The 17,726-nt window shown below is 45.7% G+C and overlaps 1 protein-coding gene across 2 annotated transcripts in view; it reads left to right on the top strand.

The window, feature by feature from the left end:
• Window positions 1-17,726, top strand: part of SEC31B (SEC31 homolog B, COPII coat complex component) — a 1,228,966-nt gene that overhangs the window by 139,709 nt on the left and 1,071,531 nt on the right. For both annotated transcript variants that reach the window (XM_069240364.1, XM_069240362.1), the window contains exon 5: window positions 8,452-8,547. In XM_069240364.1, the coding sequence (XP_069096465.1) occupies window positions 8,452-8,547 (96 nt within the window). The remainder of the gene's footprint in view (window positions 1-8,451; window positions 8,548-17,726) is intronic.

Here is a 17,726-nt window from a genome sequence, read left to right on the forward strand (position 1 = left end):
CCATGACTATGCCTGCAGAGGGAATCCTGAGGGCCTCCCCTGACAGCATAAGGTCTGGACAAAGATATCCGACGCCTCAAACACACTGCACCCGCAGCCACCCGGCCTTGGAGAACCCGACCTCCAGTGCAGAAACGTTCAGCAGATGGCCCTCCTCCCAGTTCAGCCTGTGGTTTGCCCGAGTCGACCCCATGGACCTCGCCTGCAGCCTCTGAGTGACCCCCGGGGTTCCCTCATAGAGCATAATTGGAGACCTAATGCATTGTTTGCCCCCTGCACCTGGCCTCCCCAGTGCACCTGACGGTGTATGTTTGTTCCTACTTGTGGGTCCCCCGTGCTCGTCTAGACCCCCCCCCCTCCCAAGGTCTGCCCTCCCAAGACGCAGGTACTTACCTGCCTATATGATCTTAAACCGAATTGCCCTAGTCACCATAGAAGCCCATGTTAAATTTGCTTCAACTTTGACCTCTGCACCCAGCTGCCCCCTTACAGCTGGTGGTGGGTGTTTTGGGTTAACTTGAACCCCTACCTGTGGACTTTCGACTGGAGCTGTAATTGTTGTACATACCTGCATATCAATCTAACTTTTCTTCCCACCCCCCCATGAACTGTTTCTGAAAATTGCAACTTTTAAAACAGATAATTGCCAATATTTCAAAAACTGTATAACTTATTGATTTCAAACAACGTGCTACTGATATATGTGTGAAATACAAATCTATTGAAGTACTTACCTGCAACTTGATTTTGGTTCTAGAAATAAATTAAAAGGTAGTTTTGCTATATAAAAAACAGTTGTCTGGAGTTAAGCCATTGAGTGTGTGCTTCTTCTATTTTCTGGGTGTGTGCAACAAATGCTTTGCACTACCCTGTGATAAGCCTAACTGCTTGACCACACTACCACAAAAGAGAGCATTAGTATTATCTACTTTAGCCTCTTTTAAGCCTCTTGGGAACCCCTGGACTCTGTGCACACTATAGTTCACTTTGATATAGTATATACTGAGCCAGCTTCATACAAATAATAAAACAGTCCCCCAAGTGAACGGATATACAACCAAAGCATGAAGATACATTTCTTGATACCTGCTCCATGGGAGTAAACAAGACAAAAAGGAGGGACAAAGAGGAAGGATTGATCACTAGCAAGCAAGGATTTTTGAAAGACACTAAACCAAACAAATGAAAAGCAGTGGGCTGGGTGTAAGCCCACAATGAAGTATATACAGAGTATATACAACCGGTCTCGAAAGCTTGACCTAAAATTAAACTTTAAAATGTGGATCACTGGGTTCAAGGAGTAATTAAGGGGTGGGTGGAGGGAGTGGGTTTGAGGAAGCGGGTCATTGGGAACAGGTCAGAAGGAGTAATGGGGAGTGGTTGGGGAGAAACGAGGAAGCTCTTGAGTCTGGGACCGGACAGGCCTTTGAAAAACACAAAAGTCAGGGAGGGGAGTGGAAAGCACTGTGCAAGCATGTGGAGAGTGGTAAGGGAGCAAACAGAGTGGGTGTAGGAGGTGCAGTGCTTCTGGGGCGTTGGGGGAGCAGCACATGAGAAAAAGAGATGGAAAACACTTACTTTCCCAGAGTGCTAAAAAAAAAAAGGAAAGGCGTTCACTGAATGGGATCATTGGAAAAATAAGTCAGCCATTCAAAAGGATGGTAAATAGGCTGTTCTTGAGGAGAGCTACAAACACATTTTAAGGACAGAAAGTCATTGAGTAAAGAGCAAGCAAATGATTGTGACAACAATGCCTACCAGTTGTAAGCAGTGGGTTAGCTCTAAACCCACTGTACATTTATGGTATGGTAGACAAGACTCTTGTCTACAAACAGTTAAACTGTCTGGTGGGTAATGCCTTAAAGGGAGCAATTTTATTATAGCAAGTTTTACATTTGGAAATTAGGAGTACACACACATGGTTTTCATTCCAGTTCGTATTCCATAAGCCTTTGATAAAGATACAAAACAGAGTCTTCTGGTTTCTCTTGATTTCTGTTATTTGTTTTAAAAAAAAATCTGGTTAATTAACATTTCTCCGCTTCTCAAATTCCAAAAGTAGAACTAAGCCTGAGGAAAACAATTGTTTACATTCATTTTTAAAATGAGCAGCAGAAGAAATGCAGAATCGTGTTCTTCATTATTTATGGGATTCTGGGGTTGCTTAAAAGACTGTTTCATTCGTAAAATTACTTTTAGTCAACAGAATGGAGTCCAGGTCGTAGACATAGCTAGTGTGATCAAAGGGCATTCTAACTGCTCTCTCTAAATTTCTCAATCTGTTTTTCTTTTTTTACCGCTCTTAAAAGCCTGGCACAAAATCTGTTTATTCGTTTCGCCAGTCCTTCCAGTTGTAGAGGCCATCAAGCAGTAGCAAATGAGATTATGCTGTGATGCTCTCAAATGAGAGCATAGGTTTTGTCTTTGACGGAAAGTTGGCATCCTGAGGATATTCCTAGTTATTTTTTTTTGTTTTGCCCTGCAAAGCTACTACTTTTCAGCCCTTCCTAAAAAAGAATTGGGATATTTATAATTTACCCAGAATATTCCAGGACTGGAATTAGAATAATAAGTAAACCACCTGGAATGTTTGGGTGAAAGTTACTTTTTTGCCATATTTTCTAAGACTAGAGTTAGAATAGTAAATAAGTCCCTAGTAAATAGGTCCTGTGTGCACTCGGGCCTCTGAATGAAATGCTACTAGGGGGCCTGCAGCACTGATTGTGCCTTCCACTTCAGTAGCCCCTTAACCATGTGTCAGGACTGCATTGCAAAGCCTGTGCGTGCAGTTTTACACTGGTATGTCGACCTAGCAAAATAACCCTCTTGCCAAGCACAAACCTTCCCTTTTTTGTACATAAAGTCACCCCTAAGGTAGGCACTGAACACCCCAGGGGCAGGCTTCTATGTATTTAAAAAGCAGGACATGTACCTTTTTTAAATTTGACATTTCCCGGTAGTGAAAAAGTCCATAAGTAGTTTTTCCCTACTGGAAGGCCTACCACTCCTATAGGATAACATTGGAATTAACTTACTACATTTTATAAGTGTCATTCCCAACTGCGGAGAGATAGACTTTCCAAGTTTGGTGTTGTTAGAATCACATTTTAAAATCACAACTTATGGTGGAGTCGGATTGTAAATTGCAGCTCGGAAAATGCAATTTTTAGAAAGTTGGTATTTTCTTACTTTATCCATTTGGTGCCTGCTGCCTGCCTCTGCTCATGTCTGGGGTAAGTGACAACTATGCTTTGTGTATTCCCCCTAGACAACCACATACAATGTGAGCTTAGCTGTGACCTCATGGGTCATTCTGGCGGATTGGAGGGAGGCGCAGGATCTAGCATCATACCTGAATAGGCTGCGTCATGTCCCCACAAAAAGGGCTGCAAACCCCCTGTAGTGAGTCTGGATCCAGGGCAGGAATGGCAAGGCAAAAGTTTGTCTCTGAAGCCTCCCTCACTTCAAAGGCACCACTGGTAATAAGAACTAGACCTTGGACACCACCACTTCAGTATACACTTCTGGACCTGTGCATACTCTGCCAGGAAGAAGGACTTCTTTGCTTCTGAAAGGACTGCCACTCTGAAGGAACTGTTTCCTTGTTGAGCTGCCGCCTTCTACCTTGGAGAGGAAGAACTGGACCTAGAACTATCTTGAACCAATGCCCCCAGAGGGACTAGAAAGGGTTAGTCTGTTGGCCTCCTGATTAGAGCCTCAGGGACATAACGTGCTCCCACAGTTCCAGGACCAGTCTTCAATGAGCTCCTGACACCCCCCCCCCCCCTTCCCCAAAGAGGCACATTTCAGGTCCTGAGCCCTTGAAACTGTTTTTTGAGCTCTTAAGGTCGAGCTTTTGGGCTCCTCATGAACGGCCTGTTCCCTCTAGAACCTCATCTCTTGCCTGGAAATACAGTGCGAGCAGCTGCAAGTTTGTTTCACAGCAAGCCTCGTCCACCTGCGTGAATAACCATTGCAAATCTATCCACGATTCTCAGCCCGATTCTTGCGCTTTGCTGTCCATCTTCTGTGACGCTCTTCTTACTCCTGGTGTACTTCTTCCCTGCGAGCAGGAATCTTGGAGCAATTCTTGAGAAAGTAATACTGCAGGAATAATCTGAGACTGTGTCTGACCCGCACTCCATTGTGGTTGGCTTGAACTTTTGATTTTGACCTGGTTCAGCGTGACAAGATAGCTGCAGTTGGTGCTTTTATGATTTTAGGCACTATATTGCAGTTTATTCTTTAAAAATTCATAACTCCGGATCTACCGATTTGGTTTTTAGTTATTTTGGTAGTGTTTCATTTAGTACATTTCGCTCTATTTGTTCGCGCACAGTCCACTTAAATAGGTGGAGTGTCCAATTCCAAGTCCCAGGTTGTGTGAGCCCGTGGAGGAGATCCTGCCGCATCAGAACACATGGCTTTGTAAAGTAGCAAAATAAGGTGACTGCCCCGCTCAATTATAGAGTTGCCCAAGTGTATGAAATGTCTTAGGGGCCGCCGGAAAAGTAGGCTAGGCTTCCCTTGCTAGTTCCGCTGGACCTGCATGCTGCAGGAATTGGCCTGGTGTAAGTGAGAAAGCGTCCTGAGCCTCCTCAAACATAGAGAAGGTTTCACTTGGGTAGAAGTTACCAAGGAGTTTTCAGCCCCCTTCGCGCCATTGATGAAAGGACATATTGTTCATCTGCGTTAAACTGGGTTCAATATCCAGAGCAGGAGTTCTTGGTGGAAGGGGGCTTGTTTCAGAGCAGTCCAAACGAACCTGTTCCAGGTGATCACAGTCTGTCTGACTGTATGTGTGGGGGGGTACGTTGCGAGACCTGCCCCCTCCAGCAGGAGTTAAGGCAAGCAGGCAGCATCCACCTTGCCGGCCAGTAAACGCTTTTTCCAGTTGTCAGCTGGGTCCAGCCTTCAAGCCTTGTGCTGCAGGTGAGCCTCTAGATAGTACAAATCCAACTGTGGAACTTCCAACCTCCCTCCTCAAACTGTCTCTCAGAGCGACTCTGCTGCGTCTACCCGCCCACAAGAGAAAGATAAGGCTAGAGTCCAGCTGTTGCGAAGTCCTGCACGGTATAATAGTCTAGGGGTTCTCTAACAAGTACAGGGACCATATCGCTAAGGGTTCTATTACAAAGAGTGGGTAACCATGACATGTACTCCTACCCAGTGTCCACGGCTCTGAACAATATCGCCACACCCTCACCCTGGCTCGAGGCAGTGTACAGCAAGCTTACCCACAAAACTGAATAAGGAGAAAGATTAGCTTAACTTCTGGTTTATCGTTGTGGATTGTCAATTCCTCAAAATGTGGTTATCCTGTGGCCTGGAGGTCTGAGTGGCTCCAGTTCAGCTGCACAACAGTTATGGGACCGCATTCCTTGATGAAGGGGGACAAGCTGCTGTCTTATTATGGAGATGTGTATGTAGACAAGTGAAGGCACATAATAGAACTACTCGTTTCCTTCTTTCGCTCTTTTTATCTTGCTAATGTGCAATACATCTGGTTGCTGGACAAGGCTATGGGGCCACGGAATTATAAATGATAAAGGGTGGTGTCGGTGGGAATATGCTCATCCGGCTGAGTAACCACTTAGATAGATTACCTGCATTTGAAGTTTGACCGCTTTTGGGAGCCCCATTTCTGGTGTATTGTGAGCAGTAGCGAGGGTTTCCTAGCACACTTTCTGCCTCACTAGACTCCTTGGGCTAACTTGAAACTGCCGCGCAGAAATGCCTGTCAGCAGAGATAATTAACACTTCTCAGATTCATGGCCTGTAAGTACCGGAGTAGGGTACATGGACGTCTTTTTGATGCAGGTGTTCTTCCTAATAATGGGAGTGTTTTATATGGCCAGCCACTACTTACAAGTGCCAATTGAAATATCAAACTAAACAGGTGACAGCAGAGTTGGTTATCTCGTTAGAGGTGTTTAGGAAGGGAGCATCTCTTGCTCTGCTCCAAGAATGCAGTGGTTGATCATTGCCTATGGCAACTGGACATGCACAGTCTCCACTGGCCTGCTGTGAAGGGAATTCTTGTTTATTCTTCTCAGACAGGTTGCAGAGACAAAGGCAGCAAGAGAGGATTGAAAGGAGGAATGTGTGTGTCCTTGTTTGTCTGTGCACAGCAAATATTCCATCTTGCGCCCACTGTTTCACACAGAAAGATGATGACAATCAGCTGAGGAGTACCAAACCAACAGGTGCACTGAAAAATATTCCACACGTAGTCTACTGATGCAATAACTACTACGAAACCTGCACATAATGGTTGCAAATATTCACATTCATTAGGTCTTACAAAGGTTAAAGGGCCTCTGTGCCCCATGATGCTGTCTTTAACCTAGAAAGGGATGTCCGTATGCATCTGGCATTGGCGCAGTACGTAAAAAAACAGTACATATACTTTCACCAGCCAGTGTGTATACAAAGTGGACGACAGTAGCTACCCGCTCAGTTATATCTGGTGAGAGAGACCATTGGATGGTCTCTGCTATTGCAGTGAGGCCGCTAGGTACCCTAAGCAAAACCAGATCTACAATGGTTGCTTGGGATTGGTGTCCTGCAGACTGTCAAAAAGTAAACACATGAAGGGGAATTTGAGGACGAAGGGGAACAAATGTGGAGGTGGAACACTTGTCAGTGACATTTTGATCCCAGAGTCAACAGAACTGAACCAAGGTAGGGTTTTACACCAATAAAGAGTATATAGGTCCTCATTATAACCCTGGTGGTCAAAGACCGCCAGGGCTGTTCTGGAGTTTGCACTGCCAACAGGCTGGTGGTAGAAACTCGGGGATTATGACCACGGCGGGACCAGCGGTTTCCCGCCACACTGGTTTTGGCGGTTGTAATCCCCCAGGGCAGTGCTGCTTGCAGCGCTGTCCAGGGGATTACGAGCCCCCCTCCCGCCAGCCTTTTCATGGCGGTAGGAACCGCCATGAAAAGGCTGGCGGAAAGGGGAGTTGCGGGGCCCCCTGCCATGGCCCCATGCCACGGCCCCATGGAGCTTTTCACTGTCTGCATACGGGTGCAACTGCACCCGTCGCACTGCCATTTGGAGCCGGCTCCCGTGTTGCGGCCGACATCCCCGCTGGGCCGGCGGACGGAAACTTAGTTTCTGCCCGCCGGCCCAGCGGGGATGTCTTAATGGCCACCATGGGAGTGCGGCCGCAGGGCGGATACAACTTGGAAAGCGCCAAAGTTGTAATGAGGGCCATAGTCTATCCCAGATGTGCTGCTGGCCTAGCTAATAGGCTGTTGCACTGCTGTTATAGCTGAAGCTGATCTAATGGACATGCAATATGTTGTTTTTCCAGCAGTTTCATTTAATAGAGCAGAGAGTAGTGTGGAAGGCAATATATCTATTTGGAATTCAGCAGTTTATGCGGAATCCTAGAAGAACCCCTAGTTCGCCGTTTAATGGATCAATACCGCATTAGAATAACATTGGACTGTTGACAGCTCCGTTGAAGTCAGTGCAGCAGCGGTGGCTATAAAGACGGGTATAGGCTCTGTGCTGTCATCATTTGAAAGTCCTAAACTAGAGCCACTGACTCTCCCTTTCACATGCCACTCCGGGATATGTGGGTTGATGAGTGGGGAACTGCAAGCCTTCTTCTTTCTGTTGTTGTTCAGTGTCACTGGGGCCGTGAAAGGAGGGAGAAGAGAACTCTCAGCAGCTCCCTTTGCTCTTCCAAGTTAAGAAAACCAGCTTAACAGAGCTGAGGGAGAATCGGAGGCTGCACAGAAGTCTGGCTCATTTCATGGCCTCTTCTGTTCATGTTTCTGTAGCAGTGGGCATGGCATTACCTGTCAAGCATACAGCAGGCGCTGTGAAAGGAAACAGATTGATGAAAAGCACATTTCGTTTTGACCCCTTTATCTTCAGGAAATCCTTTTGGTAGCCTTACAGCATGCCACGGTGTAGTATACCGGCTGTTAAAATCTTGCTTATTTGTTGTAGCACTTGGCATTAGACTTGGACCAGCAACACTTATATGAGCTTTGAATGACTGTTATAGATCGTTGTGGAGGGCCATGGAAGTTTTTCTGTGCTTAAGTAAAAAGTGCTTGGAACTGTGGCTAATCAATTGGATGACTCCAGTGTGCGACTGAGAACATGACATAATCCATTTTTTGCAATTTGTTTACTAATTTTAAACACATTTCTAATTAAGATTTATTAGATGTAACATTAAGGTTCACAGTTTTGTAAACTATTTTAAACTCATCATATGAGCAAGATTGCACTGCTCTGAAGTGTGAACAGATTGATAGATAAATGATTTCCACAAGACCATGTATCTTCCTTTCCTGTTTGCTTGAGCAATACAGATTTTTGAACATACCCTTGAGTACCCTACATTTTCGTACAAGAGTTAATAAATACTATCTTTGAATTCATGTTTCGTAGCTGTAATATTGGCACTATGGATTTATTTCTAGGGTAACCTTCTGGCTTCTGGTGCCAACGATTCTGAGATATACATCTGGGACTTGAACACCTTCAGTGTGCCTATGACCCCAGGGTCTAAAACTCAGGTAAGTTCAGTTTTTGCTAAACCTCTGTCCTTGCACTGCTAGTGAACAATAGTGAATTGATTTGTTGATGCCATTTAAATTCATACAAATATGGCGGTGGGGGGGGGGGGGTGTTTGGAGAAGAGGGAAGTGCATCAGCAGCCAGCATTATTTCAGAAAGTTAGGCTGTTTATCCAAATCAAAATATTTTATCTGAGGTTGTCCAGATAATATTCACAACCTGATCCAGAGGTAGATCTTAGGTAATTCATGATATCGTTCGTGGTATTGGATAATTCAAAAGTTGTATGTAGTGTTGGAGGAGAGGAATAGCATCCACCAGTAATAATTACGTTTCAAGTAGTAAGATATAGTCATGAAGAAAGGAAATCAATTTGGGATAAGTCAATTTGAGCAACAACCAATTTCCCACACTTTAACAGCCTTTTAAGTGGGTTGTGTGTCAACAAATTTGGTATGTGTACCGTTCCCTGCTGACTCTGCTAATATATGCTCTAAACTAATTGTTACGGAAAAGAAGGTGGAACCAAGGAGAAGCCTAACTATGGGCAATGGGAAATTAGGTTTTTGTATTATTTGGAAGAATTTGAAATAAACTTACTTGCACACTCCTAATTGGTTCAATTGAAAGACACATTCCATTTGCTTTTTACGACGGAGATACACCTTAACTATGCAACTATTGAGGTTGCTAATCGACACATATGCAACTAGACTATTGTAGGTATATTGCTGTATCAGAGGTGCCACAATGTTTACCTGAATTGGAGGAATTTGTAGGAGTCATCGAAATGTAGCCGGGGAATTCTGTAACAACAGTATAAAAAACCGTAGAAATGACAGATAGTGTTCATGGAATTAGAAGGCACTCAAAAGTTTAAAATTAGGACACACAGGTATGTCAACACTGAACGTGTAAGGTTAAGGATGTTTTCTCTGGAAGAGCTTTTTAAAAATGAATATACACAGAACAAGGATGTACTTTTTTTTTTTTTTTAATTTTTTTTTTACAGAAAAATCACTTATCTTGCAGATATGGTAGTGGAATAGAGGAGGAACAACGAAGCAGAAATATATATTTGATAATGATAACAGTGGCCGATAAATCTCTTAAAATTTGAATTGTGATTTATCCCCAGTAATAGTATGGGCATTTTCAATAAAGTCTGTTCAACTGTTTTACTAAAAGTGAAATGACTTAAATTCTTTACTTAAAGTGGATGACTGTAATTAGAGGAATAATAAATTGTCAATTAATTTTCTGACTCTGCTTCCTGCTAAGTAAACCAGTGCACTTTAGTCTAGTACCAGCACTGTAACTATTAAATAAGACCAGGTTCTTGTGAGTACATCTTCCTGCAGATTCCTCACCATATGAATATTTCTTCCAGGCTTCAGACTCCTCTGAAAAAACTTTCTTCACCAATGACTCGAGCACTGCCAGATTGTACCACCAGGTTCCATCTGCGACTCTGCCTTTTAATGCAACATTACTGTTTTGGTTGGGTTGTGAAGCATGCTGTAGGAGCTCAGTGGAGAGCACTGTCGACTAGATATTACAACCAATAAGGTTGCTTGGGTCTTCAAAAGCAACTACCCTTAATCTCACAAAAATCTGAGGATGGGGATTGACTTTTCATTCTTGGATGCCCCGGTCAAGTGGGAATTCCATGATGTCCTCTTTGTAGTCCTCTCTGAAATATACTAAAAAGCATCAATAATTCGGGGAAAATCCTTGAAATACAATTTTCGGTACATCATTTTTGTGAGGGTTCCTTTGCACTATAGATTCCAAAATCTATTGAGGACAATGGACAGGTACTTTACTCCGATGTGTATCAGATTAAGCAACATTAGAGGCCTGGTGCTGAGGACACTAATGTTGTAGAGCAGTGGTTCCCAACCTCTTTAATTCCGTGGACCCGGGGACGCCTACTGAATCATTATTGGAATCCGGGGATCCCCCACCGACTCATTACCGGAGGCTGGGGACCCCGGCATTAACACTGATTATTTTAACCACAAAACAATACACAAAAAGTACAGAGACGGGCCTTCCATTAAACACAAACCAAATGATAACACATTTTATTTAATTTGCAAACATATAAAATAAAAAATAAACATTTTAATTTTAATATGAAGGTTGGAGCTTCGCTTTATTCATTTGAAGCCACACATCACCCATACTATAGTTTGTTTGATGCAACTGCTCCCACAAATAAATCTGAGGATACTAATTTAATTTTTACCTCCAATTTCAAATTTCTTCACATTTACAGTATGCTTTAAGATTTACAGTTGTACATTTGGCCACTTTATATGCACTTTATCAATCAATATTAATTTTCAACGGAGTCACGGACCCCCTGAGGAGACTTCGGAGACCCCTATGGGTCCCTGGACCACAGGTTGGGAACCACTGTTGTATAGCATTGCCATGGTCCTGCAACAGACTGCTGTGCCAGTTGGAGGCTGTCAGAAGATATCAAAATGACTTGCATAAGTGAAAGCGTAGTTGAAAGTATGCCTCATTGATGAGCCCACTATAAATGAGCATGAGCTATTTGATGGCTTGTTGTCTATTGCTGACTTGCGTTTTATTGGTGAAATGGTCTTGCTGTTGAGGATTTAGATGATCATGAGGATCCAGATGCCAGTCGTGACTAACTTTGGGTGAGGGAGATTATGGCCAAGATTAGAAATTGCTGTTCTACGAGGCCATCCTCGATGATTTAATTTTTCACAGCATGGTAATGTTTGCATCTGCTACAAGCATGTTCTAATGCGTACTTCTAACTTCAGATTCCTCACCTTTTGAATAATACGCAGGCATCAGATTAGATCTGGAGATTTCCAAGCAGCATCACTCTAGTATGATGTAGGAAAGTACCATCTTGCCTGGCAAGTTACCCCCATATTTCACTGTATATATGTTGTTTTAGTGAATGTGTCACTGGGACCCTGCCAGCCAGGGCCCCAGTGCTCATAAGTGTGCCCTGTATGTGTTACATGTGTGATGACTAACTGTCTCACTGAGGCTCTGCTAACCAGAACCTCAGTGGTTATGCTCGCTCTGCTTTCTAAATTGTCACTAACAGGCTAGTGACCAATTTCACCAATTCACATTGGCATACTGGAACACCCTTATAATTCCCTTGTATATGGTACTGAGGTACCCAGGGTATTGGGGTTCCAGGAGATCCCTATGGGCTGCAGCATTTCTTTTGCCACCCATAGGGAGCTCTGACAATTCTTACACAGGCCTGCCACTGCAGCCTGAGTGAAATAACGTCCACGTTATTTCACAGCCATTTACCACTGCACTTAAGTAACTTATAAGTCACCTATATGTTTAACCTTCACCTGGTGAAGGTTGGGTGCCAAGTTACTTAGTGTGGGGCACCCTGGCACTAGCCAAGGTGCCCCCACATCGTTCAGGGCAAATTCCCCGGACTTTGTGAGTGCGGGGACACCATTACACGCGTGCACTATACATAGGTCACTACCTATGTATAGCGTCACAATGGTAACTCCGAACATGGCCATGTAACATGTCTAAGATCATGGAATTGTCACCCCAATGCCATTCTGGCATTGGGGAGACAATTCCATGATCCCCCGAGTCTCTAGCACAGACCCGGGTACTGCCAAACTGCCTTTCCCGGGGTTTCACTGCAGCTGCTGCCAACCCCTCAGACAGGTTTCTGCCCTCCTGGGGTCCAGCCAGGCTTGGCCCAGGAAGGCAGAACAAAGACTTCCTCAGAGAGAGGGTGTTACACCCTCTCCCTTTGGTAAAAGGTGTCAGGGCTGGGGAGGAGTAGCCTCCCCCAGCCTCTGGAAATGCTTTGATGGGCACAGATGGTGCCCATCTCTGCATAAGCCAGTCTACACCGATTCAGGGATCCCCCAGCCTTGCTCTGGCGCGAAACTGGACAAAGGAAAGGGGAGGGACCACTCCCCTGACCGGCACCTCCCAGGGGAGGTGCCCAGAGCTCCTCCAGTGTGCTCCAGACCTTTGCCATCTTGGAAACAGAGGTGCTGCTGGCACACTGGACTGCTCTGAGTGGCCAGTGCCAGCAGGTGACGTCAGAGACTCCTCCTGATAGGCTCTTACCTCTGTTGCTAGCCTATCCTCCTTCCTAGGTAGCCAAACCTCCTTTTCTTGCTATTTAGGGTCTCTGCTTTGGGGAATTCGTTAGATAACGAATGCAAGAGCTCATCAGAGTTTCTCTGCATCTCTCTCTTCACCTTCTACCAAAGGATCGACCGCTGACTTCTCAGGACGCCTGCAAAACCGCAACAAAGTAGCAAAGACGACTACTGCAACCTTGTATCGCTGATCCTGCCGCTTTCTCGCCTGTTTCCTGGTGGTTCATGCTCTTGGGGTAGCCTGCCTCCTTCTTGCACCAGGAGCTCTGAAGAAATCTCCCGTGGGACGACGGAATCCTCCCCCTGCAACTGCAGGCAACAAAAGACTGCATCACCGGTCCTCTGGGTCCCCTCAGCACGACGAGCGTGGTCCCTGGAACTCAGCAACTCTGTCCAAGTGACTCCCACAGTCCAGTGACTCTTCAGTCCAAGTTTGGTGGAGGTAAGTCCTTGCCTCCCCACGCTAGACTGCATTGCTGGGTACCGCGTGATTTGCAGCTGCTCCGGCTCCTGTGCACTCTTCCAGGATTTCCTTTGTGCACAGCCAAGCCTGGGTCCCCGACACTCTAACCTGCAGTGCACAACCTCCTGAGTTGTCCTCCGGCGTCGTGGGACTCCCTTTTGTGTCTTCAGGTGAGCTCCGGTTCACTCTTCTTCGTAGTGCCTGTTCCGGCACTTCTGCGGGTGCTGCCTGCTCCTGTGAGGGCTCCCTGACTTGCTGGGCGCCCCCTCTGTCTCCTCATCCAAGTGGCGACATCCTGGTCCCTCCTGGGCCACAGCAGCATCCAAAAACCCTAACCGCGACCCTTGCAGCTAGCAAGGCTTGTTTGCGGTCTTTCTGCGTGGGAACACCTCTGCAAGCTTCTTCACGACGTGGGACATCCATCCTCCATAGGGGAAGTTTCTAGCCCTCTTCGTTCCTGCAGAATCCACAGCTTCTACCATCCAGTGGCAGCTTCTTTGCACCCCCAGCTGGCATTTCCTGGGCATCTGCCCACTCTCGACTTCCCCTATCACGACTTCTGTGCTCTCTGGGGAATATAGGTGCACTTTACACCTACTTTTCAGGGTCTTGGGGTGGGCTATTTTTCTAACCCTCACTGTTTTCTTACAGTCCCAGCGACCCTCTACAAGCTCACATAGGTTTGGGGTCCATACGTGTTTCGCATTCCACTTTTGGAGTATATGGTTTGTGTTGCCCCTATACCTATGTGCTCCTTTTGCAATCTACTGTAACTTTATATTGCTTGCATTACTTCCTTTTGCTATTACTGCATATTTTTGGTATTGTGTACATATATCTTGTGTATATTTGGCATCCTCATACTGAGGGTACTCATTGAGATACTTTTGGCATATTGTCATAAAAATAAAGTACCTTTATTTTTAGTATATCTGTGTATTGTGTTTTCTTATGATATTGTGCATATGACACCAGTGGTATAGTAGGAGCTTTGCATGTCTCCTAGTTCAGCCTAAGCTGCTCTGCTATAGCTACCTTCTATCAGCCTAAGCTGCTAGAAACACCTCTTCTACACTAATAAGGGATAACTGGACCTGGCAAAAAGTGTAAGTACCCCTTAGTACCCCTTGGTATCCCTTGGTATCCACTACAAGCCAGGCCAGCCTCCTACATATGCCGATTGGTGGTTTTATGTTACTCAATGACAGTGTGGGAAACTGGCATCCTGTTGCAGTCTGGGCCCCCCACCCCCTCACACAAACACTTTTTGCCTGGTTTCTGGGTGCAGCTTGTCCTGGAGTGCACTAGGCTCCTGCTAATCAGGCCCCAGTGCCAGTGTTCTTTCCCTAAAATTGCAAAGATATTGATACAATTAGTAAAACCTTTAGCTGCCACTATAAGTCCCTAGTAAGTGGTACTTATGTACCCAGGGCATGAGGTACCAGGAGAAGGCACCAGAGGGCAGCAGCACAGATTGTGCCACCCTCGGGAACCATGCATCCAAGTGCACCGATCCCTGACATTGCAGGCTGAGTGTCCTGGTGCAGTCCCAAAATGCAAACCTGACATCGCACACAGCCTGTGTGCCCTGTCCACTACACACTGCATTCAGTATAGATAAGTCACCCCTCTGGCAGGTCTTTCAGCCCTAAGGCAGGGTGCACTATATTGCATGTGTGGGCATAAATGCATGAGCAATATGCCCTTACTGTGTCCTTTCCAAACCTGGGACATAGTAAGTGAACAGAGCAGCTGTTTTAAATGCACGTGCTGGACACTGGTCAATACGAGTTTCCCAGGTACATGATGGCCACACTGTATCCTGGGTTGTTTCGTATCAAACAACTCTGAATGCTAAATCCAAACTGGTACCAGTTTGGGATTTATTGCAAAATGTACCCAGTGGCCCCCATAGAGGTGACCCCTGCGAATCTATGTAGCCCTGGCATGGTTACACTCCCAGCTTGCACCACCCCTAAGGTGTTGCATGTGAGGTGACCCCTCCGTTTCATTTTCTTCCATCTTGCATAGTAGGAAAGTAGTCAGGGATTAGGGAAGTGACCATCAGTGGTCAAGATGGAGAAGCGGTTAAATGCAGATATCATTACACACCCCTAGACCAGAGATTAATATTCTAAGGACACAGGAAGATCAGCAACAAAGGTGACCCAAGACTCAAGAACTGAAGTCCTGCTGCACAAAGAAAAAGGTGCCAAACCCTGGCTGCTGCACCCAGGACTCGACAATTGCAGCTGAGGGGTTGCTTGGACATTGGACAGACTCTAAAAATACTCAGAGGGCATCCACTCTTCTAAAAATCGCCGAAGATCTCCCTCCAGAGTGAAGGCATCACTCTCCTGTAACAAAGACCAGTGAAGTCCAGTTCACTAACTGGCTGGCTGCTGACCAAGGAACCTGATGCCGCAGTCAGACCAAATTTCACTAGACGTACCGCGAGGACAAATCCTGCCAGTGTGTCAAGTTTGGTGGCACTGTGCCTTCCAGTGGCTGAACCGTGCAATAGCCCTGGGTATTGGTCACTCAAAGTCAGACACCAAGAAGGAAAGTGCACTCTGGACTCCAAAAAGACCAGGAGGAAGCCCCAGTTGAGGGATTTCAGAAACTACCAGAATCACCCACCAGAGTGGCCCTCCTGACCTGTACGCGACCCTCAGAGTGACCTACCTTCTCCTTCCAAGGGCACCTTTGCACATAGCTCTTGGCTCACCGATTCACTCTTCACCTTGCTGCCCTGTGCTTTGCACCGAAGATCTAGCTTTGTTCTAAGGGTCCCCCATCCCTTGCGACCTCGACACTCCAAGGGGACTCGCCTTGAAGTCCACCTCAGCAGTGCTTTTCGAAGTGGTCCCCCGCAGTGGCCTTGCACCAGCCCTAAAGTCTTTCTGTAGCTGCTCCCGCCCCAACCAGAAGCCGCCCAGACTTCTCCAGCTGTTCCACAGGGCTCACCGACAACTTCGACCTACAACTGAGAGGATACATTGGTAAACATATTGCTTATTTTTATATGCATTTTAAAAGTATTTCTTCATCAATTCCTACGGTGCGGAATTACACACAGATTTGAGACATTTTCTAAACTTTGAAAAATCATAACTACAAATGTTATATAAATCTGAAGTATTTTTGTAAAATGGTCTCGTTATTCTTTTGAGTGTGTCTTGCTTTATTGATACTGTGAGTACAACAAATGCTTTGCACTTCTCCAAGATTAGTATAACTGCTCGACCAAGCTACCATAAAAAATTAGACACTTAGGTAGTCTACTTTTTACCTTTATAAACCAACGTGTGGTTACCTGGACCCTCTGCACGGTGCACAACGTTTGCACACTTCATAAAGGGCCAGCCTCCTACACCAAGTAGTTCTATTCTGAAAGTGACTAGAGAACCGAATACAAGAGCCACCCACACATGTTGATATCAGTTCCTTTCTTTCTGTGCCATCAGATGACAATCCAGAGCTATGCCTTGTCTCTTTCTAGAATACTTTTCCACACAAAAAAATCAGGGTTCATTCTTTTTTTGGACTGTTGCAAGCAAATGTCTGTGAAAGATTCCCACAAGATTGATCTTTGTTTCTTGGTTTTGGACCATTGGACCAAGGCTTCAATGCCTATGGCGACTGCGCCATGATGAATCCGAAGACCATCCATGACTGTGAGGCGATGATGAATGTCTCTAAGCATTGAAGACTCCACGTGGTGACCGGTCAAATTTGAAGGTAAGGTCCAGGTTCCTTGGCAGATCTTTGTTGCGGTCAGAGTCCTTGGATAGGTCAAAAAAGAAGCACAAGAACCCTTGCTCTCATGAGAAGGCACAAGGATATAAACGTCTTTCTCCCACACTCTATCACCTTCAGTGTTGATTCCAATTCTCGCCCCAGGGCAATCCCAGGTTCTGAGTCTTTCAGCAGTGGCACTGCAAATCTACAAGTTCAGTGAAGCTATGCTGTCTCTCTTTTCAGCACGCTGGTGGCTCCTTGATCCCCAAAGAACTGCAAGGATCTCTAACTAGGACCCCACTAGCAGGTCCGCCCTCAACGCAAGCTGGAACCTCTGGGCCTTTTTCGGCCCAGCACCAAACTTGTCGTCACAATCCATGACAGACTGTAGAGCATCAGTGCCCTTGATGCTGAATGAGGAGGCGCAATCGATAGTGCCTTCTGGCTCCAAGCTGAGTCGCCTTTCAGCTCTTACGCTGATTGTTCCAAAGAAAGTTGTGTAAATGATCAACTTTGTTGGATTTGCTGGAGCGAATGAAGGCAAAACAGAGCATTAAAAGGACCATTTCTGGGTGGATCCTTCTCTACATCAAAAACTGCTACTCACTGGTGAAGAGATGCAGTCCCCAGAAGGTTTGTGATCTCATTCCACTAGTGCTAAAGGTGTTACCATTGCATTGGCACGTGGTTGCCAAGCTGCTGCAGAGCATCGCCCACATGTTCACGAAGCACTACAGTCTGGACAGCCAGTTCTGACCTTAAAGGCATTTTGACCTCTTGGTAATGCAGGATTTTGTGGTTTGAGCCACTTCACCTGGGAGAT

The sequence above is a fragment of the Pleurodeles waltl genome, chromosome 6, assembly GCF_031143425.1.
Source record: "Pleurodeles waltl isolate 20211129_DDA chromosome 6, aPleWal1.hap1.20221129, whole genome shotgun sequence".
NCBI lineage: Eukaryota > Metazoa > Chordata > Amphibia > Caudata > Salamandridae > Pleurodeles > Pleurodeles waltl.